At 44.7% G+C, this 25,467-nt stretch overlaps 1 protein-coding gene across 1 annotated transcript in view; it reads right to left on the reverse strand.

The window, feature by feature from the left end:
- Window positions 1-1,467: 1,467 nt before the first annotated feature.
- Window positions 1,468-25,467, reverse strand: part of SMURF2 (SMAD specific E3 ubiquitin protein ligase 2) — a 132,160-nt gene continuing 108,160 nt past the window's right edge. The window contains exons 14-19 of the mRNA XM_030206868.1: window positions 23,839-24,017; window positions 18,122-18,259; window positions 16,860-16,980; window positions 6,538-6,739; window positions 5,556-5,631; window positions 1,468-2,539 (exon numbers count right to left, since the gene is read on the reverse strand). Of these exons, the coding sequence (XP_030062728.1) occupies window positions 2,440-2,539; window positions 5,556-5,631; window positions 6,538-6,739; window positions 16,860-16,980; window positions 18,122-18,259; window positions 23,839-24,017 (816 nt within the window). The 3' untranslated portion in view covers window positions 1,468-2,439. The remainder of the gene's footprint in view (window positions 2,540-5,555; window positions 5,632-6,537; window positions 6,740-16,859; window positions 16,981-18,121; window positions 18,260-23,838; window positions 24,018-25,467) is intronic.

The following is a 25,467-nucleotide window of genomic DNA, read 5'->3' on the forward strand; positions in this document are numbered from 1 at the left end:
TTCCTCTTTGAATATAAATTGTAAAAAAAAACAAAACTATAAATTAAACTGAGATTTAAGATATAAATAAGGAAAAATTGGATTTTTCATCATTTGATATTGGTATTGGTTAGAGTGGAAAATATCTCCTATTGAGTGTTTCTATGTGAGGCATCTATACCACCAGTTTTCAGCAAATGATGGCATGTCTGTTTTACTGGCTTACCTGTTACCTGACCAGTACGTCTACTTCCCCAGAAAGGACTCTACATCCGTATGCAGAATTCTATAAAGCTGGAGATCACCTCTCAAAACATCCAAGCTTTTTTAGTTTCTAATGTTTTTTAATTTAAATTTTAGGGAAATTTCATAAACAGTGTGTACTGCAGGCAGGCCCTACTTTTCAACAGGTGTCAACTGAAGAAACAGTAACAGCGCATATTACCACCAAAAAGAAATCCAATATTTCAGGGGTTTTCCTCATGTTTCAAACCAAAGCACGTTTCAAGCTCATTTAGTAGGTCTCAGCAAGTTCTCTCTCTTCAAATGTGCATAAGCTAGTGTTCTACATCTTCAATTTTTACTGGATTTGAATGAAAAACTATTTCTTTCATGAAAGTTCATCAGTTGTTGCTGATTTACACCTATTTTTAGTTCATTGAAATTTTACCAAGTATTTTTTATGTCATGCCATCCTGACAGTTTTGCATGGTAAGACTGAAGCAATTTTTAAAAATAAAACTTGCTTCAGACAAAATGACTGGGCTGTTGGGATTAAACTATGTTAACATCATACCATGACTGGCTTTCATTAATTGGTGCTTAGTGCCTTTTTTATGCTTTTCATGGCTCCATTAGTTTTTTCATGAGCATAATATCCTAGTCAGTGGTGTAGCCGGGGGGGGGGGGGGGGGGGGGGGGGGGGGGGGGGGAGGGGGGGGAGGTGCAGGTGCCAGGGGAGCAGCCGCTCCCCCAAACAGAGTTCTGCCGGCGCCTATTGTTTTTCAATGTGTTGCATTGAAAATGTGCGCCAGCAGAAGTCCACTCTCCTGCCGCTCTCGCTCCCCCCGCGCCGTCAACCTGGCTCCGCTTCTGATCCTAGTGCTTACGGTAAACTTGATTAACATGTTCTCTATAAGGGTTTAGAAAGATGGAAACTCTGCAATCTACTGAGTTCTAGGATGCCCCATTTGAGTGAAAGTCTCTGGTTACATTTTTGATTTTTCAAATTCTATGTTGTAAAATGGCTCGGTAGAATTGCCTGCCGTCTTAGTCCTTGGGATCAGCTTGCACGTAATTATGCTTTAATGAGGCTGCTGCCATAGGGATTATTACTCAATTACAATCTCTTTAAGAGCCCAGCTTCTTTACATATGCTCATGAATAGAAACAGCTCATTGGGGGCCACTGCAGAAATTTTGCCTGTTTTACTAACTTTTGTCCATTCTTCGAAGTGCAAATGACCCCCCCCCCCCCCCCCCCCCCCCGTGCCAGACAGCACTACACAGTTAACATGGCTTAGCAGCTTAACATAATTACCAACTTATTTTAAATGCAGCCAATTATAATAATACCTCAAAAAAATTCAGAACATTTTGAAACATGATACTGTAATCTGTGATGAGCCAAAGAATGCTTTCAATATTCCATCTGTTTGCTTTTGGGAACTAAAATCAACACCCGTACAATTAAAGCCATGATCTGTTTTATGTTGCCAGTGAACCAAAGGTTGCTCTCAAAACTGTAAGTTGCTTCTTGCTTGTAGAAAAGGGTTCCTTACATATGAAGCGCAAAGCCTGGTACCAAATGCAGGAAAGGTCATCAAAGAATCCAATAAAATCAAAGTATTCCAGGTATGGCATGCTTGCAAGATAGAAATGAAATACCCAGGTAACATTTAAATGATTTTATAAAAACGGAGTAGGTGGGTCTCTATTTAAAAAAAAAAAAAAAAAAATTCTGCAGTTAATGTGACCAAGGCTTTGAAGATAATGATTTGAAAATCAAATGTACACAAAATGTAATAACTTTATTAAAAAGAGCAAGTCTAGGTGCTGTTCAGTATACTTTTAGTCTAGCAAAAATGTACTTGTACCAACTGCTGAAGTTGTGTCTTATGTATATGTGTGTTTCAAATAGAATAGATTGCCTTTTAAAAAACAGTAGTAGTCTTTTAAGTGTAGAATACTGCTTAAGTGTTGAAATTTAGAAAAAAAAAGTCAGTATTCTGTATGTTCAAGATATTAGTTTTAAATAGCAGCTGAGAGTAGTCACATGGCCAAAGCCAGAGGACCGCCTTTTTCCTTGAAAAAGAATTTGAAAAACCTGTCCTTCCCCGCCCCCCTCACAGTGTCCTATAGTTAAAAAGGAATTTCAAGCATTTTCGGAGTCCAAGTGGAAGGGAGGCTGAGTGTTGAACTGGAGCATAACTAGAAGTCCCGGGTGAATCTGCAGGGCTGCTCACTCCACCGCAAAGCCGCACGTTTCTTCAATTGCTGTTAGCAGTTTTTCATACAGCTTATCATAATTTTCATAGGGAGGAATGTCTATTCGATTAAAGCTGTGAAGATCAAACAGACAAAATTGTGTCATTCAAGCTTTATTTCAGCACTAGTAAAAAAACAAAAAAACAAAAAACCTGCACACTAAAATGGCTGTAGGAATCTAGTTTATAGCATCAGAGCTTATAGTCCTTTCTAAGGGTTCAGTCTTCTATGCCTGTACTCTAGTTTAACTGTTAATGACGAGGCAAAATTATAAACACCATAAACTAGTATTAAATCCAAAACACGAGGCAGCAGAATACCATTTTCATACTGGTATCGGCGCTCCCTACACCCCATTAACAAAACAAAAACCAAAATGCTTTAGGGCTGTTAAACAGAAAAACCGTGATCACCGCTTCTGAGGTGGAAACTGACAGAAGCAGCAGTTGTAGACCATATGAACCCACTTCCAGTTGGCCACTGAGTAGCAAAAAGGCTGAAAGACTTTAAACACTGAGGAGCTAATTTTACAAAGCACTTATTTAAAAACTAGTAAAAAAAGGCCCATTTCTGACACAAATGAAATGGGCGCTAGCAAGGTTTTCCTTGGCTCCCCTGCAGCCACCCATGTCCAGCGACCCTCCTCTCCCCCTGCAGCCACCCATGTCCAGCGACCCCCTGCAGCCACCCATGTCCAGCGACCCTCCTCTCTCCCCTGCAGCCACCCATGTCCAGCGACCCTCCTCTGGACATGGATCAGCTGTGAGGCATGTTCCCCCCCCCCCCCGGGTTCTGAAGTTGACATCATAATGGCTACGGTGATGTCAGCCTGATCTACAAGCCTAGCAGACCAACTCGGAATGAGCCACAGTCCCAGGCAGCAAGTCAGAACGCTGGAGGTGAGAATTATTATATAGGAAATGTGCAAATTTTATAAAGGCAAGATAAGTGCCTATTCATCTTTCTAGGCACCCAGAACTCTCATCTATAATGAACTCACATAAATTTACACCTGCTCCAATGCAGACACAGCACTCTACCAAAACCCCCTCATCCACACCCTTGTCACCTCTCGTTTGGACTACTGCAATCTGCTTCTTGCTGGCCTCCCACTTAGTCACCTCTCCCCTCTCCAGTCGGTTCAAAACTCTGCTGCCCGTCTCGTCTTCTGCCAGGGTCGCTTTACTCATACTACCCCTCTCCTCAGGTCGCTTCACTGGCTCCCTATCCGTTTTCGCATCCTGTTCAAACTTCTTCTACTAACCTATAAATGTACTCACTCTGCTGCTCCCCAGTATCTCTCCTCATTCGTCCTTCCCTACACCCCTTCCCGTGCACTCCATTCCCTGGATAAATCCTTATCTGTTCCCTTCTCCGCTACTGCCAACTCCAGACTTCGCTCCATCTGTCTTGCTGCGCCCTATATGCCTGGAATAGACTTCCTGAGCCCCTACGTCTTGCCCCATCCTTGACCATCTTTAAATCTAGATTGAAAGCCCACCTCTTTAACATTGCTTTTGACTTGTATCCACTCGCCTCCATCTACCCATTAATTGATTTGTTTGCTTTATTTTTTTGTCTACTAGATTGTAAGCTCTTTGAGCAGGGACTGTCTTTCTTCTATGTTTGTTCAGCACTGCGTACGCTTTGTAGCGCTATAGAAATGCTAAATAGTAGTAATAGTAGTAGTAGTAGTAGCCATGTGTATGAGTACTATATGTTCATATGTGCGATATCAAGTACACACAGACATCAGAACTTCCCTGTTCTGTCCAAACTACCCACCTAGTAATGCTATGTTATCTACTGCATAAAAGTAGGTGTTGTGTTTCTGTGCACTTTTTACACCTATACAGTTTTATAAGAAGCTGTGTTCCACATGTAAATTATGCTTCACACTCAGAAAATAATCTATAAAATTAATCCCTTATCAAATTTAAGAACATTCCCCTGGGTGAACTAGCCTGTCTGGAAATCATCCCCCCCCCTCCTTTTAGATGGTTTGAAAAGGAAAGTTCTGTGGGGAGCACTGCGTACGTCTAGTAGCGCTACAGAAATGATAAGTAGTAGTAGAGAGCAGGGTGTCAATGGTACACACACACACGGATTTTGAAATGTATTTTAAATGCCACATCGATAGCTGGTACACATTTTATGTTCACCAATTTTCAAAGAAATTGTTTAGATAGCAGGTAATTCTGCAAGTTATTTGAAAATTGCTTCTTTACAGGACAGCAGCTACTGGCCACAAGGTTCACTCAATCAGCTCTTTCAGCAGTCCTATGTTCGTACCACAAGTGCCATTCAATTTCCTGCCTTATTCTCATTTCCCCACTAATTTTTAAATTCTGATACTTGGTTCTTATCTTTCTAAATTCCACTCTATACACTCACCACCATTTTGTGACAAAATGTTTCTCTTTCCTTTCCTCAAACTCTCTTAAGCATTCTGATTTGTGGCAATTTTCAAATGTGTGCATGTCGATAAAAAGTCTACCTCTACCTGCCAATTTTGTGCCAGTTCCTTTGAAAACTGCCTGTAGAGATCTGCATGATCTTCTCACACACAAATATCTTCCCTGAAAACTAACATGCACACGTTTGAAACACAAAGCTATGCCTGTTGTTGTCTGCCCCCTGACCCACCTTTGGGATGTGCATCATTGATTCCCACATACAGGGAGGGCAATTTTCAAACAACCTATTAATCTGGGTAAGTAGCGTTTCAAAATTGCCTTCACAGGGGCTGAAACTACTGTCCTTTCCCAAATCTCTTCTGCTGGTAACTTAGAGTCAAAAGTCTCTTTCAGTCTTGTAAACGTCTATTTCAATTTCCAAAGAAAACACTTCAGTAAAAACGAAAAACAAATAAATAAAATTAATATATATACACACAAAAAATAAACCACATTTTATAATAATGTACAAAACACAATGATACTCAAATGTAGTACTGAACAAAGCTACTACAGAAGCTGCATAATAAGTATTACAGCAATGAATTTCAAACTTTGGTCTTCAAAAAGCTGGAAAACAGAAGAGAAGAGGGCAAGAGTGAGGAAGGAGGAGCAGGATTTTATTTTCTCTTACCATGTATGAGCCTTCGGCAAGTTATTAGTGCTAGCATCAATCTGGTGGATTGTGAATAGTCTTGGGCCTGCAGCACCTGCATATTCAGAGAGGCCACATGCTAAACATGGATCCACATTACAGTATGAAAGAGAGTTCCACTTTGATTTGGAACACAACAACCCAATCACAACAAAACACAGTTTTCAGAAAAGGGCTTGAGACCTTTAATTTATCCTTGTTTGACTGCTTAGCGTTTTCAAGAGCAATAGTGCCTAGCTGATAAGGAAAGGGGACTAGATTTGGTTTACATATTATATACAGATTTGTACCTGGGGCAATGGAGGGTTAAGTGACTTGCAATGAGAATCAAACTGGTTCCCCTGGTTCTCAAGCCACTGCACTAAGCTACTATTAGGCATTTGTACGTAAGCATATAGGGTAGAACAAATAGCGTAGAGGACTAAAAAGTAAAAGACGCTCCAGGTAAAAATGAAAAATTGAAACTTGATTGATGAATACGACTCAACACAGCTGTGTTTCGGCCCAATGGGCCTGCATCAGGAGTCTTGTGTGTCCTGAAATTTCACTCGTTGTCTTTGTTGTCCGGTAAATGATGTGAAGATGGAGCTGTTGCGTCTTTATGCCTCAGTACGGAGTAATGCTCTTTGGAGTCTTTCAAATATCGAGAATAAACCCGGAATCCATCTCCACATCATTTACCGGACAATGAAGACAATGAGTGAATTTTAGGACACATAAGACTCCTGATGCAGGCCCACTGGGCCGAAACACAGCTGTGTCAAGTCGTATTCAATCAATAAATTTTCAATTTGTAATTTTTTCATTTTTACCTGGAGCGTCTTTTATTTTTTAGTCCTCTTCGCTGTTTGTTCTAACTTCTATACCCTTGCAAAGATTTGGTTCTTCTGTTTTTGTATCATTACTTAAGTATGTAAATAGAGCTGTGTTTTCCTGTCTGCCTGTCTCACAATAAACTTACCTTGTAATGCTTTGAAGCCCTGCAAAGGAACTCTGGAAGACCCCGTGACAAACTGAAGCAGCCGTGCACGCCTCTCTTCATCAAAAAATTCGACAGCTTTCCAGAACCATTTCACAATGCTGCTGTCAGGGGTACAGTGTTTTAACCTTGTGTTTGCCTTCCAGTCGTTCACATCAATCTTCCCAAGGCCACATATAATGAGCTGATGATGTAATTAAAAAGCCTCCAATTAGGAAACAGAGCTAAGGCATCACATTGATAAAGTTTAACAAAAAAAGCAGAATCTGCTTGTGTATTCATCAGGTTACAGACAAATAAGTGCAAAATGAGCCAAGAATGTTGTTTGAATACCCAAGAAACTTTCTTTAATTGCCTAAATTTTGTAAGATCCAGGCTGTTTATCAACTTTAATTTTGCCAAGTACCATTTAAAATTTTCCTTACAAAACTGTACAGTTGCTCAGTTAGCCCACTTTAATATGTTAGAAATAAAGTTGCAGCCAATACCTTTTCACTGGGCTAAATATATTTGTGATGAGCTTATGAAAGTTACACACTTTCTTCAATCAGCATTGTGCAAAATGAGACTTGGCAGCACTATGCTATCCCAAGCTATTTCCCTCTCTTTGTCCTCTGTCCCTTTCACTGTATTTATTTTTTAGGATTTATATACCTCCTGTTTAAAAAAAATTCACCCAAGGTGGTATACAGCAACAGATAATTACAGCAGTAAAAAATATTCAAACAAGACATATTATACTACTTCCGATGTCAACACAATATACAATCAAATAGAACACACAGACAGATACGACAGCATATCTGAACAATTTCTATTGAAGAATAAGCAAATGATATACACCAATATAACAAGACTTTTGTATGAACTGACAATCATTGCTTCAGTCAACCCTACAACCCCTCCCCCTTCCCCCAATCCTCTTAAGACACCCACAGACAGCATCGGAGGACTTGTGTTCTTACGACCCTCTGAGCCCAAATCACATGACAGATAAGACTGTAATAGGAGTTAGGCAATAAGGGGACTAATTTAAAGAAAGGTGCTTGAACATAATCTCAGCTAGGGTAGGAGTGGATAAGAAAGTCCTGCTACATGTGCAGCTGGTGTGAGTCCTTGTGTGTGCAGTTAATTGCGTCTTCCTTTAAAGGCTTGGGAGAACAGCTGAGCTTTAACCTTCCTATAGCAGGGGTGAGTAGGGTGAGGACTCCCATCTAACAGAAATGTCCATCCTCTGTAAATGAAAGTGGCATGCTGCTGCAGGCTATATTAGAAGCCTCCAAGGCCAAATGTGTTCCCCAGGCTGTAATTCACACACCTCTGAACTAGAGACTGCATGTCCTTGCACAACCTCTGATGAACAAAGGGGCAGAGCCATTCTCCAGACTAATGTCATTTTAGGGAAACCACCAGGGTGTACTGCAGAGCAATATATCTAGTATAGCACAAATCCTTACCATAAAAAATCTTATTTGGCCACAAGATTTCATCAAAAAGCAGCCAAGCAACCACCAAAAGCCAGAAGGATGTCTACCAGCATGTGGATAAAGATGAGATAGTTGATACAGCGTGCTTAGATTTTCAAAAAGATTTTGACAAAGTCTCTCATGATGGGCTTGGGAGGAAGTTACATCCTGTTGTGTTATGGAAACTGCTTAAAATAAATCAGGGTAGGATCAAATGGAGAAATCTTTCAATGGAGGAAAGTGAATAGTGGAGGACCACAGGATCTATTATTCAAAGCTGTCAAATTGCACATGGATTTTGAAAAACTGAAGGAGAACCTTGGGAGACTAGAAGACTGGGCATCCGAATGGCAGATGAAATTTAATGTTGACAAGTGCAAAATGATGCACATAGGGAAGAATAACTGGAAAGCGAATGCTACATACCTGTAGAAGGTATTCTCCGAGGACAGCAGGCTGATTGTTCTCACTGATGGGTTGACGTCCTCGGCAGCCCCCTCCATCGGAAAGTTTACTAGCAAAGGCCTTTGCTAGTCCTCGCGCGCCCATGCGCACCGCGCATGCGCGGCCGTCTTCCCGCCCGAAACCGGCTCGAGCCGGCCAGTCCAGTATGTAGCAAGACAATACACTTCAAGGGAAGACTCAACTCCAAAGGGGAGGCGGGCGGGTTTGTGAGAACAATCAGCCTGCTGTCCTCGGAGAATACCTTCTACAGGTATGTAGCATTCGCTTTCTCCGAGGACAAGCAGGCTGCTTGTTCTCACTGATGGGGTATCCCTAGCCCCCAGGCTCACTCAAAACAACAACCATGGTCAATTGGGCCTCGCAACGGCGAGGACATTAAAGAGATTGACCTAAAAAAATTTACCAACTAACTGAGAGTGCAGCCTGGAACAGAACAAACAGGGCCCTCGGGGGGTGGAGTTGGATCCTAAAGCCCAAACAGGTTCTGAAGAACTGACTGCCCGAACCGACTGTCGCGTCGGGTGTCCTGCTGCAGGCAGTAATGAGATGTGAATGTGTGGACAGATGACCACGTCGCAGCTTTGCAAATTTCTTCAATGGAGGCTGACTTCAAGTGGGCTACCGACGCAGCCATGGCTCTAACATTATGAGCCGTGACATGACCCTCAAGAGCCAGCCCCGCCTGGGCGTAAGTGAAGGAAATGCAATCTGCTAGCCAATTGGATATGGTGCGTTTCCCTACAGCCACTCCCCTCCTATTGGGGTCAAAAGAAACAAACAATTGGGCGGACTGTCTGGTGGGCTGTGTCCGCTCCAGGTAGAAGGCCAATGCTCTCTTGCAGTCCAATGTGTGCAGCTGACGTTCAGCAGGGCAGGAATGAGGACGGGGAAAAAATGTTGGCAAGACAATTGACTGGTTCAGATGGAACTCCGACACAACCTTTGGCAGGAACTTAGGGTGAGTGCGGAGGACTACTCTGTTATGATGAAATTTGGTGTACGGGGCCTGGGCTACCAGGGCCTGAAGCTCACTGACTCTACGAGCTGAAGTAACTGCCACCAAGAAAATGACCTTCCAGGTCAAGTACTTCAGATGGCAGGAATTCAGTGGCTCGAAAGGAGGTTTCATCAGCTGGGTGAGAACGACATTGAGATCCCATGACACTGTAGGAGGCTTGACAGGGGGCTTTGACAAAAGCAAACCTCTCATGAAGCGAACAACTAAAGGCTGTCCTGAGATCGGCTTACCTTCCACACGGTAATGGTATGCACTGATTGCACTAAGGTGAACCCTTACAGAGTTGGTCTTGAGACCAGACTCAGACAAGTGCAGAAGGTATTCAAGCAGGGTCTGTGTAGGACAAGAGCGAGGATCTAGGGCCTTGCTGTCACACCAGACGGCAAACCTCCTCCAATGGAAGAAGTAACTTCTCTTAGTGGAGTCTTTCCTGGAAGCAAGCAAGATGCGGGAGACACCCTCTGACAGACCCAAAGAGGCAAAGTCTACGCCCTCAACATCCAGGCCGTGAGAGCCAGAGACTGGAGGTTGGGATGCAGAAGCGCCCCCTCGTCCTGTGTGATGAGGGTCGGAAAACACTCCAATCTCCACGGTTCTTCGGAGGATAACTCCAGAAGAAGGGGGAACCAGATCTGACGCGGCCAAAACGGAGCAATCAGAATCATGGTGCCTCGGTCTTGCTTGAGTTTCAACAAAGTCCTCCCCACCAGAGGGATGGGAGGATAAGCATACAGCAGGCCCTCCCCCCAATCCAGGAGGAAGGCATCCGATGCTAGTCTGCCGGGGGCCTGAAGCCTGGAACAGAACTGAGGGACTTTGTGGTTCACTCGAGATGCGAAGAGATCCACCAAGGGGGTGCCCCACGCTTGGAAGATCTGGCGCACCACTCTGGAGTTGAGCGACCACTCGTGAGGTTGCATAATCCGGCTCAGTCTGTCGGCCAGACTGTTGTTTACGCCTGCCAGATATGTGGCTTGGAGCACCATGCCGAGACGGCGGGCCCAGAGCCACATGCTGACGGCTTCCTGACACAGGGGGCGAGATCCGGTGCCCCCCTGCTTGTTGACATAGTACATGGCAACCTGGTTGTCTGTCTGAATTTGGATAATTTGGTGGGACAGCCGATCTCTGAAAGCCTTCAGAGCGTTCCAGATCGCTCGCAACTCCAGAAGATTGATCTGTAGATCGCGTTCTTGGAGGGACCAACTTCCTTGGGTGTGAAGCCCATCGACATGAGCTCCCCATCCCAGGAGAGACGCATCCGTGGTCAGCACTTTTTGTGGCTGAGGAATTTGGAAGGGACGTCCCAGAGTCAAATTGGAGCAAATCGTCCACCAATACAGGGATTTGAGAAAACTCGTGGACAGGTGGATCACGTCCTCTAGACCCCCAGCGGCCTGATACCACTGGGAGGCTAGGGTCCATTGAGCAGATCTCATGTGGAGGCGGGCCATGGGAGTCACATGAACTGTGGAGGCCATGTGGCCCAGCAATCTCAACATCTGCCGAGCTGTGATCTGCTGGGACGCATGCACCCGCGAGACGAGGGACAACAAGTTGTTGGCTCTCGCCTCTGGAAGATAGGCGCGAGCTGTCCGAGAATCCAGCAGGGCTCCTATGAATTCGAGTTTCTGCACTGGGAGAAGATGGGACTTTGGGTAATTTATCACAAACCCCAGTAGCTCCAGGAGGCGAATAGTCATCTGCATGGACTGCAGGGCTCCTGCCTCGGATGTGTTCTTCACCAGCCAATCGTCGAGATATGGGAACACGTGCACCCCCAGCCTGCGAAGTGCCGCTGCTACCACAGCTAGGCACTTTGTGAACACCCTGGGCGCAGAGGCGAGCCCAAAGGGTAGCACACAGTACTGGAAGTGGCGTGTGCCCAACTGAAATCGCAGATACTGTCTGTGAGCTGGCAGTATCGGGATGTGTGTGTAGGCATCCTTCAAGTCCAGAGAGCATAGCCAATCGTTTTGCTGAATCATGGGGAGAAGGGTGCCCAGGGAAAGCATCCTGAACTTTTCTTTTACGAGATATTTGTTCAGGGCCCTTAGGTCTAGGATGGGACGCATCCCCCCTGTTTTCTTTTCCACAAGGAAGTACCTGGAATAGAATCCCAGCCCTTCTTGCCCGGATGGCACGGGCTCGACCGCATTGGCGCTGAGAAGGGCGGAGAGTTCCTCTGCAAGTACCTGCTTGTGCTGGAAGCTGTAAGACTGAGCTCCCGGTGGACAATTTGGAGGTTTTGAGGCCAAATTGAGGGTGTATCCCTGCCGGACTATTTGGAGAACCCACTGATCGGAGGTTATGAGAGGCCACCTTTGGTGAAAAGCTTTCAACCTCCCCCCGACCGGCAGGTCGCCCGGCACTGACACTTGGATGTCGGCTATGCTCTGCTGGAGCCAGTCAAAAGCTCGCCCCTTGCTTTTGCTGGGGAGCCGCGGGGCCTTGCTGAGGCGCACGCTGCTGACGAGAGCGAGCGCGCTGGGGCTTAGCCTGGGCCGCAGGCTGTCGGGAAGGAGGATTGTACCTACGCTTACCAGAAGCATAGGGACCAGTCTTCCTTCCCCCGAAAAATCGTCTACCTATAGAGGTAGAGGCTGAAGGCTGCCTGCGGGAGAACTTGTCGAATGCGGTGTCCCGCTGGTGGAGAGACTCTACCACCTGCTCGACTTTTTCTCCAAAAATGTTGTCCGCACGGCAAGGCGAGTCCGCAATCCGCTGCTGGAGTCTATTCTCCAGGTCGGCGGCACGCAGCCATGAGAGCCTGCGCATCACCACACCTTGAGCAGCGGCCCTGGACGCAACATCAAAAGTGTCATAAACTCCTCTGGCCAGGAATTTTCTGCACGCCTTCAGCTGCCTGACCACCTCCTGAAAAGGCTTGGCTTGCTCAGGGGGAAGAGCATCAACCAAACCCGCCAACTGCCGCACATTGTTCCGCATGTGTATGCTCGTGTAGAGCTGGTAAGACTGGATCTTGGCCACGAGCATAGAAGAATGGTAGGCCTTCCTCCCAAAGGAGTCTAAGGTTCTAGGGTCTTTGCCCGGGGGCGCCGAAGCATGCTCCCTAGAACTCTTAGCCTTCTTTAGGGCCAGATCCACAACTCCAAAGTCATGAGGCAACTGAGTGCGCATCAGCTCTGGGTCCCCATGGATCCGGTACTGGGACTCAATCTTCTTGGGAATGTGGGGATTACTTAGTGGCTTGGTCCAGTTCGCAAGCAATGTCTTTTTCAGGGCATGGTGCAAGGGAACAGTGGACGCTTCCTTAGGTGGAGAAGGATAGTCCAGGAGCTCAAACATTTCAGCCCTGGGCTCGTCCTCCACAACCACCGGGAAGGGGATGGCCGTAGACATCTCCCGGACAAAGGAAGCAAAAGACAGGCTCTCGGGAGGAGAAAGCTGTCTCTCAGGAGAGGGAGTGGGATCAGAAGGAAGACCCTCAGACTCCTCGTCAGAGAAATAACTGGGGTCCTCCTCTTCCTCCCACGAGGCCTCACCCTCGGTGTCAGACACAAGTTCACGAACCTGCGTCTGCAACCTCGCCCTGCTCGACTCGGTGGAACCCCGTCCACGGTGGGGGCGTCGAGAGGTAGACTCCCTCGCCCGCATCGGCGAAGCTCCCTCCGCCGACGTAGTCGGGGAGCCTTCCTGGGAGGTGGCCGCTGTCGCCACGCTCGACGGTACCGGAGGCGCAAGCACCGCCGGTACCGGAGGGGTAGGGCGCAACAGCTCTCCCAGAATCTCTGGGAGAACGGCCCGGAGGCTCTCGTTTAGAGCGGCTGCAGAGAAAGGCTGAGAGGTCGATGCAGGCGTCGACGTCAGAACCTGTTCCGGGCGAGGAGGCTGTTCCGGGCTATCCAGAGTGGAGCGCATCGACACCTCCTGAACAGAGGGTGAGTGGTCCTCTCGGTGCCGATGCCTGCTGGGTGCCGAATCCCTCGGCGACCCAGAGCTCTCGGTGCCGACATGGGGAGGAGACCGGTGTCGATGCTTCTTCGACTTCTTCCGAAGCATGTCACCGGAGCTCCCCGGCACCGACGAGGAGGACGTAGAATCCATCCGTCGCTTCCTCGGGGCCGAGCCGGGGGGGCTGTACCGCAGGAGCCCTCAGGGTAGGAGGAGACCCACCCGAAGGCTCACCGCCACCAGCAGGGGAATGGACAGCCCTCACTCTGCACTCCTGACGATGCACCTCCGTCCGACGACATCAGCAGACGAAGTCTCGGTACCACCGACGTCGATGCAGTCGCCCGATGCCTCGGCGCCGATGCAGAGGTCCGATGCCTCGATGCAGTCGATGGAGCGGCAGCCAAGGAAGATGGCCCGGACGCTGACGACGTCGATGCACTCGATGCCTCCGGTGCCGATGAAGAGCCCGAGAACAAAACGTTCCACTGGGCTAATCTCGCTACCTGAGTCCGCCTTTGTAACAGGGAACACAGACTGCAGTTCTGAGGGCGGTGCTGGGCCCCTAGACACTGAAGACACGCAGAGTGCCTATCAGTGAGCGAGATTACCCGGGCGCACTGGGTACACTTCTTGAAGCCGCTGGAAGGCTTCGATGTCATGGGCGGAAAAATCACGCCGGCGAAATCAAAAGCCGAAATGGCGAAAATTGAAGCACCAAAATTTAGAGGGAGAAAAATCTCGACCGAGGCCAAAAGAGGCCTACCCCGACAACGAAAGAAAACTTACGGGGCAAAAACTGAGAAATACGGGAAGGGCAGAAAACCCGAAAGGGTCTTCCGGAACACTACCGGAGCGCTTCCCGAACTTTTTCAAGGAAAAAACAGCAAAAAAACACGTCGAAAAGGACGCGCGAGGTCGACTCTCTGGGGCACGAACGGCGTAACACGACCGTACCGAGCGCGGACGAAAGAAGACTGGCCGGCTCGAGCCGGTTTCGGGCGGGAAGACGGCCGCGCATGGGCGCGTGAGGACTAGCAAAGGCCTTTGCTAGTAAACTTTCCGATGGAGGGGGCTGCCGAGGACGTCAACCCATCAGTGAGAACAAGCAGCCTGCTTGTCCTCGGAGAATTATAGCTACATGCTGCTAGGTTTCACATGAGGAGTCAGCACACCAAGGAAAAGGAGCTGGATGTCATTGTGAACAAAATGTTGAAATTTTCTGCTCAATGTGAAACAAATCAAAAGGGCAAACAGATGTTAGGAATAATTAGAAAAGGAACAGAGAAACGCACACAAATTATCACCTTCAGTATCATATGCAATTCCGGTACCAGCATCTCAAAAAGATACCAGAATTAGAAAAGGTACAGAGAAGGGCGACCAAAATGATTAAGGGGATGGAACAACTCTCTTATGCGCAAAGGCTAGGAAAGTTGGGGCTCATCAGTTTGGAGAACAGATGGCTATGGGGAGATATGATAGAGTTCTATAAAATCTTAAGTGGAGCTGGTCAATGTGAAACAAATATTTACAAAGACATGCCATGAAGTTACTAAGTACTTTATTTATTTATTTATTGTTTATTTATTGGGATTTATTAACTGCCTTTATGAAGAGATTCATTCAAGGCGGTAAGTAGTACTTTTAAAACAAAGTGGAGAAAATATTTTTCACTATAATGTATAGGTAAGTGCTAGAACTCATTTCCAGAGGATGTGGTAGAAGAGGTTAATGTAGCTGGGTTTAAAAAAGGTTTGGAGAAGTTCCTGGAAGAAAGTCCGTTAACCGTTAAGGGAAAGCCACCGCTTATCCTGGAGGTAGGAATGTATTATGGAACCTTGCTACGTTTTTGGATCTTGCCAATTACTTGTGATCTTGATTGGCTACTGTTGGACACAGGATGCTGGGCTACATGGACCCTTGATCTGACCCAGTATGGAAATTATGATGTTGCTAGTGGCTGGAATCACATGTATCCTTCTCACTGGGACCATAATCATCAAAAACCTGTTCAGGCAGCCCTTCATTTCCATGATTACCAGATATCACCACATTCGGTTAGTTTCCTCATCCCAACTATAGCCATCACTGGCAGACCATCCATACATACATATTCTTTAACATACAGCATGGGAAAATGGATGGCGACAAACTCACATGGCAAAAAAAGTTGTATATTATACACAATCTTAAACCTCTAGAAAGACCCATAAAGAAAATGAATTCTCAATCTAGAAATAACACCTCTGCATGTCTCTCTCAGCTCTTCAGGCCCAGTTTTGAAAGAGACATTTTTCCTGCCACATGACCAAACATTACAGGATTTACTTCCAAACTCTGCATGTGGTGTCCCTATTATTATATATATATATAGGGAATCCACCCAAACACCCTTGATTCTCAGTATATATAACATTTGCTCTTGAATGGAAAGTAAACCCTATGGTGCCACCAGGAGTCTGGCACCAGGGGGTTCAACAAAGGAGCTGGGATTTGCACCTACTGTTTGCGTCATGTACTGTATCGTGAAACTGATTAACCACACAGTGCACAGGACAGACACGGCTCAGTTACGATCCTCAAATAGATTCTATTGTTGTAATCTTTAGGGAGCATTACAGCCCTCCAAATGTTACCTGTAGCCATGTTATTATCAGGTCAACAAGTGGCCACTTCTAAAGGGATGCTTAGGTGTGGGTGTCCGATGTAGCACAGGCAGTTCCTATCCATTATAGAATACCAGCATAAACCCGCACTGGCACCTAAAGGAAGCCACACCCACTCATGCCAGGTGTAAATAGGTGCACCTAAATGTGGCAATCAGCACACGCAACTTACAATATTGTTTAAGTTGTGTGCATAAGGGGCAGACACACCCATATCCTGCCTATGCACCACCCATATGTACACCGTACGCCACCCCCACCCACCCACAATTATGCACTATGCCTCTTATGTGTACCTCAGAGAATAGTGTAAGAGGCACTTTTTGCTGCATTTACGTACAAAAAGTGCGTGTAACAGGAGGCATGCAGTTATCAAATTGCCTTTCACATGCATCAGCTTGTGTAATACCGATATAAAATTACCTAAAGCAATTAGAATGCAGGAATACCACCTCCTGATTTTATAAAACCAATGAGCGTGTGCTGTAAAACCAGAGCATTTGAAAGGGTCATGGATCTGACAAATCCTCATCCTGTAGTTGCAGAAGAGACTGAAAAAAAAAACCCTCCTAGAGCATTGCCTGGACAAAAAAAGGGAGCAGTGCCATAGAGAAGTTGCAGGGCTCCCAAAGTCTTCATATTAGCTACAATTCTTGTAATACTACACTTGAACAACTGGGAAAACACTGGGGATCCAGCTTCAGCTGTTATTTCATCTCCAAACTATACAACTTTTTATGATTACATTTGATGAAATAACAGCATACTGACCTCCAACTCTTTCTCATCAAATGTTTTCAGCAGATGTTGTGGGATTACTTCATTAAATCCTTTCTGCAGTGCCAGAAACTGAGCCTCGATCCCTCGTAAAAATCTCCAGTTTACATAAAGCCTGTAATGGCAGAACCATTTTTTTTTAAAGAAAAACATACTTAACATTATACAAAAAACAGCAACATATATATATAAAACATGTATAGTTTTTTCTCTGTAGTATGTGAATCTAAAAGCACAAAGAATCTAGTAGGTGCTTGACAGAATATAAGTGGAACTCTCCCATCTTACAGAATTATTCTGAAGGAATACAAAGCTGGAGGGAAAGCTTTATTTCTGATGCCAATGTGGACTTTGATAGCTATGGGCCTCTTAACAAGCCGCTCTACTGGCTCCTGGTGCGGTAATGTCGACAAAGCCCATTCACTTTGAATGGGCTCCGTCAGCATTGCCGCGTGGGAACTGCTAATGTGATAAAAGAGGACCTATGAGAGATTATATAAGCAATCTGTATTACCTGCTGGTAGACAAATCTCATTCACTGGTTTTCCAACACCACCTTCCTTGCTACACATTAGCTAAATAGCAGCAAGGAGTGATAGTGATCCTAACTCTGTCTCTCATCCAGTTATTTAACCACTGGTGGATGGGCTAGTAAAAATACAGGTTACAATTCTTCTTAAAATGCAAATTTATTTTAAAACAATTATATATACTGAGAATAATTGCTAAGGGAAATGCTTTCTGGAGCATATCCGAGTGTGTATGTGTTTGAGTGATATGATTCAAAAGCATTTCTGCACTCTTTTCAGGAAATCTGGTATCTATTTCCTTTCCTTAGCAGCTAAGCTCAATTTTCCACCAAATATAACAACCTTAACTGAATACAATTAAAATGATCTTCTCATGGAATACGCAAAGACGACAGTTGTGTGTGTTTATACATACACAAAGAACTTCTAAACCCTGACTGGCCTCTGCAGGTAATTATGCATACTGTGTGCATATTTATCCAGTGTGAAGAGAGTATACACTGTGCAACATGCATGCTTCCACTTACCAGGAAAGTACATGTTACACAGCTGAGAAAGTGGTGTTCTGGTGTGTTAGACATATGCACACTTGCTCTCAGTCTGAGAACTTCAATACAAACCTAGACTGTATGCCTTCTGGGGACAGGGAAATGGCTATTGTATCTGAATGTATGAGCTCCTACTGAAAAGGCATGAGCTAAACTCAAGTGCCACATGATTTCATACCTGACATATTCCTTCTTGTTGTCTTCTGTTACTGGAACGCTCTTGCCGCTGGGTTTCAGCTCATGTTGAATTATTTCACCATAGGCACTGTGTTCCACACAGAACGTGTGGTCTAGGACTCCAGTAATATCGTTCTCTCTAAAAGGAAGGGAAACTGTAGTGAAATCCTTCCATTCGGACAGGCATACAGCAAAGGGAAGCCAGCCATATAAATAAATTCTGATGACACCCATTGAAATCTATTAGTGAATGGACTGCCTGAAGCAGACAGCTAAGGCCAGTAGGTTTCTATTCCGAAAGTGGGATGGATAATTTTGTTGAAATATATCTCTGCATTTATTAAATTGAAGAAACAGAACTTAATCAATACAGCACAATGCACTCTTTACAGTGAAGCCACTTGTAATGCTACAGTGCTCAAGCATAAGTAGGCTATTTTATCCACTCAATTTTTATAGAACTAAACCATGAATGATATCAATGAAAGGTCAAGGACAGAGAGATGGGACTGGGCCTTAAAACACTATTGTTCATAAGTCCCACTTTTACGGTTCATCTTAAAGATCTCTCTCTTATACATTTACTAATGGGAACAGAAGAATGATCGTGCTGGTCTGTGCAACTACACTGAGCTAGAATATCCCACGGCTAAAATATTCTGATTTCTGATCTGAAGAAGGGTTACTTTTGAAAGCTCATTAAAAAACAACATATTAAGTTAGTCCAATAGAAAAAAGGTATCATCGTACTTTCTTTTGTCTTGTTTTATTTCTATTTATTATCTACAGAACAAGAAAGAAACCCAGCTTTTGTTTATTTAAATTCAAAGGAGGATGTTCACCTAGTTCAATTGTTGACCTGGGGGAGCAGGTCTTACTCTGTCGTGTGCTCTCATGCAACAGTGCAGCAACTTCCAAAAGAATATAAACAGATTAAAGCACAGATCTCAAAGACATTTCAAATCAAGGGCTCTACTACAACATTCATCATCACCATCATTTATATTTTACTTTGAAGTGCAGTATAAACACATATCTATTACTTCTAAAGAGTAAGATCCCACACCCAAGTCACAATGACCACTGATCAGAGTCCCTCAAGTCCATTCACCCTCAGTTTGGAGGCTTTATCTCAGTAAATTATAAAGACCTTAGAAAAGCAGCCCAGGTAGCATAAGGTCTGTGAGACCTGGGGAATTAAATATATAGACCAGACAGAAGGGACATGGGAGATACAACTCAGACTTAAATATCTGAAAGGTTATTAATGCACAAGAATCAAACTCTTTTTCAAAGGAAAGGAAACTGTAGTGAGGTAGATTCAGGAACAATATCAGAAAACATTTTTTTCAAGCACAAGGTGGTGGATGCCTAGAATGCCTTCCCAAAAGAAACCAAGCATTGGATGTTTCACTCAAAAATGTTAAATGGCATGTCTGCACTTCTAAACAGATGGGGCAGACTGGATAGGCCATTTCAGTTCTCTTCTGCTGTTCCTTAGTGTTCCTCCGGACCGGCCCAGAATGTGACTGATGGGTGGTGCACGCCTTCCAGCAGGTGGAGAGTGAGAACTGTGACTCTAGAGAGAGAGAGTCAATAACAGCCCTTGCCAGCTAGAGAAAGATCCAGTAATCTCAGTCTCCAGCAGGTGGAAGGTGGTGAGTCCTTCAGTCTCATTCCTTGCTATCTCTCTTCTATGGTTTGTTTTTAAGGCTTATCAGAGGGTTCCTGTGTGTAGGGAATTAGGTCTGGGCTGTGCATCCGAGGTTTTGCCTGTTGGTGGAGGCTGAGGCCCGTGGAGGTCTCTTACAGCCTTGGGGGTGTCACAATCGGACAGCCGGGTTCCTCCCCCCCATGTCCTCCCTAGCATCAGTGTGATGCTTTTGTGTCCTTGATTGTGCCTCAGACTCTTTGGGGGAAGAACTGTGCAGGCAGGGAGAGGCAGCCGCTATATGTTAAAAAACAAAAATAAAAAAACATGCTATCAGCAGTTCAGAGAGTGCAAGCGAGCAAAGCAGCTCCCTTTCTCCCCTTTTCGGCTAGCCCTTCCTTTTGCCGCTTTTGTCTGCAGCACAGGTTTAAAAAAAAAAAGCACCAGTTTCAGCGCCATAGTAGAGCAGCTCCGCTGCTGAAGCCGTGCAAAGTGCTGCTCAGTGCTGGATATTCAGTCAGACAGGAGCCTCTGCGTCAGCGGCACCGGTATTGGGGAGGTCCGATACGGCATTCTTGGGCGCTTGTCAGCTTCGTTTTGGCGGGAATGCTGCCATTTTGTTATCCTCACTGCCCTTGCTTATGGCTTTGATGGCGTTTTTTTCCCCTTCAAGGGGTTCTTCTGTTTTGCTGGCAGTGTCTACAGGGGGGATGTGGATTCTGAGCACGCTCATATTGTTATCCTTTTGCTGGAATGTCTCAGATATCTGCCCAGTAGGCTCAGGTTTCATGGGAATCCCCTCCTTTTGTCTGTTAAATTTTCAGTTCTTCCTTAAATTACCCTGCACTGCAGCTTGGGTCATAGGTGTTAGGCAAGACTGTTTTCCTTAAGGGGGAAGCCAGCAGATCCTTCCTGGAAGAACTTTTCATTCATTATAATATGATGTTATGAAGGTACAGAGGGGGCGTATTTCCCGGAGGTCTCTGTTTTTTTGAAAATTGCTGGTTTTTAAATTCTTGCCAGCTGCTTTAGTTATGAGTACCTCACAGAAATTAGAGGTGTACCTATAAATAGAGGTGTGTTTACTGTATCTGCTTTACTGGCAATCTTTAAAAAAAAAAAAAAAAGAGTAGTTGATGGCAGTAGTGGTGGCAGCTCTCAGAATAGGGGACATCCTCTTTCATCCTTACCTGGACCACTGGCTGATCACGACAAAGTCATATCAGGAGAGTGGTCAGGCCATGTACCGAGTCTGGCACCTTTTGTAGTCCCTAGACTGGGTAGTAAACTCGCAACACAGCCGTATACTGTCGTCCCAGGCCTAGGGGTGTTTCTATACTCAGCTGGGTTGAGGTCTTCAATACCCGGTCTGTAGTCTTAGGTTGCAGTTTCCGATTCGCCTGGTGTTTCAGTCCTCGAGGCCAAGAGCGAGGGATTCACTTCAGGCTGGGTTCCATGGCACTGGCAACAGAAGCAGTGCCCTGGGGAAGGGCTCAGGTTCGGTCTCTTCAAAGTCGCTACTCTTCAGATAGTCGCTGCAGACAAAATTTGTCCCTGCCTACGTAGGTAGGGGCAGCTTCCGCTGGTTGCTCTGGGGTTCCATTCTTTCAGCTGCTCCAAGGGTATGTCCTTGGAGCACTTGAAAGGGATAGTTCTTACAATGGATTACAGCGCCAGGAGCTGGGAAGCTCACTGTCAGGAGCAGTATTGCTCAAGGTCTCTGGTCTCGACAGGAGATGTCTAGCTAGATCAGCTTTCTGGAAACCAGAGCATTTTGGCTACCTACTCCATATAGATAGATAGATTTCATCCGCCAGAGGCAGATGAGCTGTCATCAGTTGAAGCAGGAGACAGTGGAGATACTTCATTGAGCAGAATTTGCACTGAGTGGTTCGTTCTGCCGCTCATATCGCAGGTATTCAGAACGTTCAGGCAGGTTTTCTCGATGTTGACGCTGCCAACCTCGGTACCAATGTCGCCGTCGAAGGACCGGGCTGAGCCCCAAAAAGCTTCTCTCATTGGGCTTCTCGAGACGCTTGGGTCCGTTTCTTCATGCGAAGACACAGACTGCAAGCAGCTGGGCTATGGTCGGGCTCAAGGCACTGGATACACCAAACGTGGGCATCGGTACCCGAGATGGTCCAGTTGCACAGAGTACAACATTTGAAGCTGCTGGGTGTCTGATTACATGGAAGAAAAAACGGCTTTGGCGAAATCAAAAGACGCGATTGTACCTTTGAAAAGAAGAAAGGCACAAAAGAAAAAGGGGTAAGACCCTACCGAGTGGCCTAAAACATGGCCGCTTCGAACAAGAAAGAAAACTTACAAAAGAGGTCTAAAAAACTAGGAAAAAATACTGGAAGGTAAAAGTTTTTGTTTTTTTGTTTAAAGAAATGACACAAATCGTCGAAAGCTCTTCCTGGGCCAAAAAATGAAGAGACAAACCGAAGTACACTGTCTCTCTGCCGCGGACAAGAAAAAACTGAGCGGGAACGCTCACACAACGGGTGGGAAGTCGTCCGCGCATACACGGTTCACGCTGTTCGTGCGCCAGAAGGCTCTGGTAAACCTTTTTTATTTTTGCTCTGAAAAAATTTGCTGTTTCCTGGGTTCAACGTTACCCAAACTAAAATCTTATTGTCACCTTCGCCTCAAACAAGCTCTTCAGAAATTCAAAACTGGCCTGAATACATTCCTGTTTACTATTCGATATGCCGCTTACCAGAAGCTGATCAAAGCAGTTTACATTACATTAAAAGGTCAAACAGATTAGAAAAGGAACACCGTTTTATAGATTGTATTATCTGTCCTATCACTCAAAAAAGGCCAAATGGAAAATTGAGGACAGGATAAAAGGCATAAGGAACTGACAAGCAGAGTGCTTTCTAGACTTACAAGCTTACCAGATTGAACGGTCAGGATTTATTGACCTACAGCCTGCCTAGCCTTCTTCACCCATTTTTGCAATGGCAAATGCTGCAGATGGATCTGCAAGCAACACCCTTCTCTTCTTTCTCCCTATCCTATTAATTTATTGTAGTTCCTTTCTGTGTAGGATGATTATATTCTAAGGCCTTGTAAACCGCCCTGAAAAGTACTCTCAAGGTGCGGTATATCAAGATGGAATAAATGGCCAGCAGGGGGGAAAAAGGAGGTAATAATGCCTCTGTGTAAGTCTCTGCTGAGACCCCATTTACAATACAATTTTGGATACTGTACCTTCAAAAAGATAAATAGGATGGTCCAGAGGGCAGCTTTTAAAACGGTCAGTGGTCTTTGACACAAAGTGTATGGGGACAGATTTGAACATCTCAATATATATACTTAGAAAAGTGGCAGAGGGGAGATATGATAGAGATGTTTAAATATCTGTGGCAAAAATGCACAAAAGTGAATCTCTTTCAATTGAAAGGAAGCTCTGGTATGAGGAAATACAGGATGAAGGTGAGAGAGGATAGCCTCGGGAGTAATCTAAAGAGATAGGTCTCTATGAAAATGGGTGACGGATGTGTAGAACAGCCTCCCAGTGGAGGTGGTGGAGATAAAGACTGTATCTGAATTTAAGAAAGAGATCTTTGTGCTTGTCCCATGCTAAGGGAGAGGAAGAGATAGTAGATTATATGGATGGGCAGACAGGATAGGCCATGTGGTCTTTATCATTTTCTCTGTTTCTACGTTTCATAGGCAACATACATGTAAAAACTTTGCAGAGGAGAAACGGGCACAAAACTGTACCAGAGTTCAAACAATCCTGCAAAAAGTATGTTAATATTTACAGCAATATGACACTGAGGGGCTAAAACTAGAGTTTGTACCACAACAGACAAGACAAATGCGTAACATAGATGGATCCCCACTTATGTACTTCTCAGTTTTTCTACTTTCAATAAAACCTGTGGACCTTACCCTGGCTTCTTAGACTAGTACCATTTTCTGCTGAGGGCAATAGCCAGAATATATTTTGCTGCTGTCACTCCACTGTAACCAATTGGTTAAGATGACTCACTTTTGTAGACAGATAACATTCACACATGATTTAAGAATCAGTTAATAATAGCATTACGTACAGTATCCAGACGAGGCTGTTGTAGAAATCTGGATCGACCGATTCCATATCATCTAAAGTGATTGGCTTTCCTAACAACTGCTTATAAAAAGGCAGCGTAAAACCTCCATCAATATAATGTCCATGAAATACGGCCATCCCCATTATTCGTCCAACAAAATGAAAATAAGATAGGTGTTCCTGAAAATAACAGGAATAACAGATATCACTGTTTCATAAAAATGTTATTAGGTTGACTGTAATAAAATGTCAATTCTCTTATTATTTTACTGAAGATAATTCAGAGTTTTAAAGTCACTGTGTAAATCAGTGGCAGAAATAATAAATAACCCAAGCAGTGGTTTGCAGACCTAAGGGAGTCTGTAAGACCAGTACAAGGAATCCCGTGGAATACAGAGGGGGAAATAAAAAAAAAATCTTTTCATGCTGCTATAATTCATGCCAGCAGAATACAGAGGCTTCTGTAGAGATAGGATCAGAGGCAACTGCTCCGGGGAGTTGGAGAGACAGATTGCTGTAAACAAGAAGCAGAAGGGAGATAAACAGGTCTATGGACTCTGTATACCAAACCTTCAACTCTTCTATTATCTAACTCAGACTCCAACTCCTACTGATATCAGGCTTTACATTTTTTTGTTGTGGATCTAAAAGTTTTCCAGTACTTTTAGATCCATGACAAAGCGAATGCTACATACCTGTAGAAGGTATTCTCCGAGGACAGCAGGCTGATTGTTCTCACAAATCTTTTGGAGGGGCTGCCGTGGACGTCACCCATCAGTGAGAACAAGCAGCCTGCTTGTCCTCGGAGAACAATATATATAAGTATAAAATGATACACTTTACCATATATTATAATGTAAGTTTTTATTCCGAAGTTGGAGTTGGTACATTTTTAATGACTCAGACTCCACCCTCACAAACCTGCAGTTGATGGTTAGTGGGGTCATGTATGGTACTGAGGAAAAGAGTGTCCAGAAGAGTAGTGGGGGATGTACTGAGGGTTAAACAACAGAATGAGAGCACTAACTTTTTAGAGCAAAAAAGTAACCTAATACAAAGAATAAGGCTCTAATGACAACATACGTGCTTACAAAAAATGAAGAAAAAGCCCTCAGAAACCGTGGGTAAAATACCCAGGGTTTAGTGCGCGGTTATATTATTCTTATAACACACGCCACGGTTCTATCATTGGGCAAAAAACTTCATTTCAGGCGCCATTTTTTGAAATGCTGTACGCTTTCACTAAACACATTTAAAGCACTCCGTTCCCGATGAAGCCAGGTTTTGGGCGAAACGGGTTCCCGTTGAACAGATATTGAAGAGTGCCCGGCTTAAAAGCTAAGTGCAACAGTTAACGTTGGATTGTTGAACAATAATTGAAAAAAGGAAAAGAAGTGAAAAAATACATTTATAAAAAGATTTATTTCATAAGCCGTATTAGAGGCTATTAAATTGTAAATTTATCTGAAATGAAGTTTTTTGCCCAATGATAGAACCGTGGCGTGTGTTATAAGAATAATATAACCGCGCACTAAACCCTGGGTATTTTACCCACGGTTTCTGAGGCCTTTTTCTTCATGTACTGAGGGTTCCCAAATGTTTTAGAGGTTTATAAGAGGTCCATACAATC

This window comes from Microcaecilia unicolor, chromosome 6, assembly GCF_901765095.1.
Source record: "Microcaecilia unicolor chromosome 6, aMicUni1.1, whole genome shotgun sequence".
Lineage (NCBI taxonomy): Eukaryota > Metazoa > Chordata > Amphibia > Gymnophiona > Siphonopidae > Microcaecilia > Microcaecilia unicolor.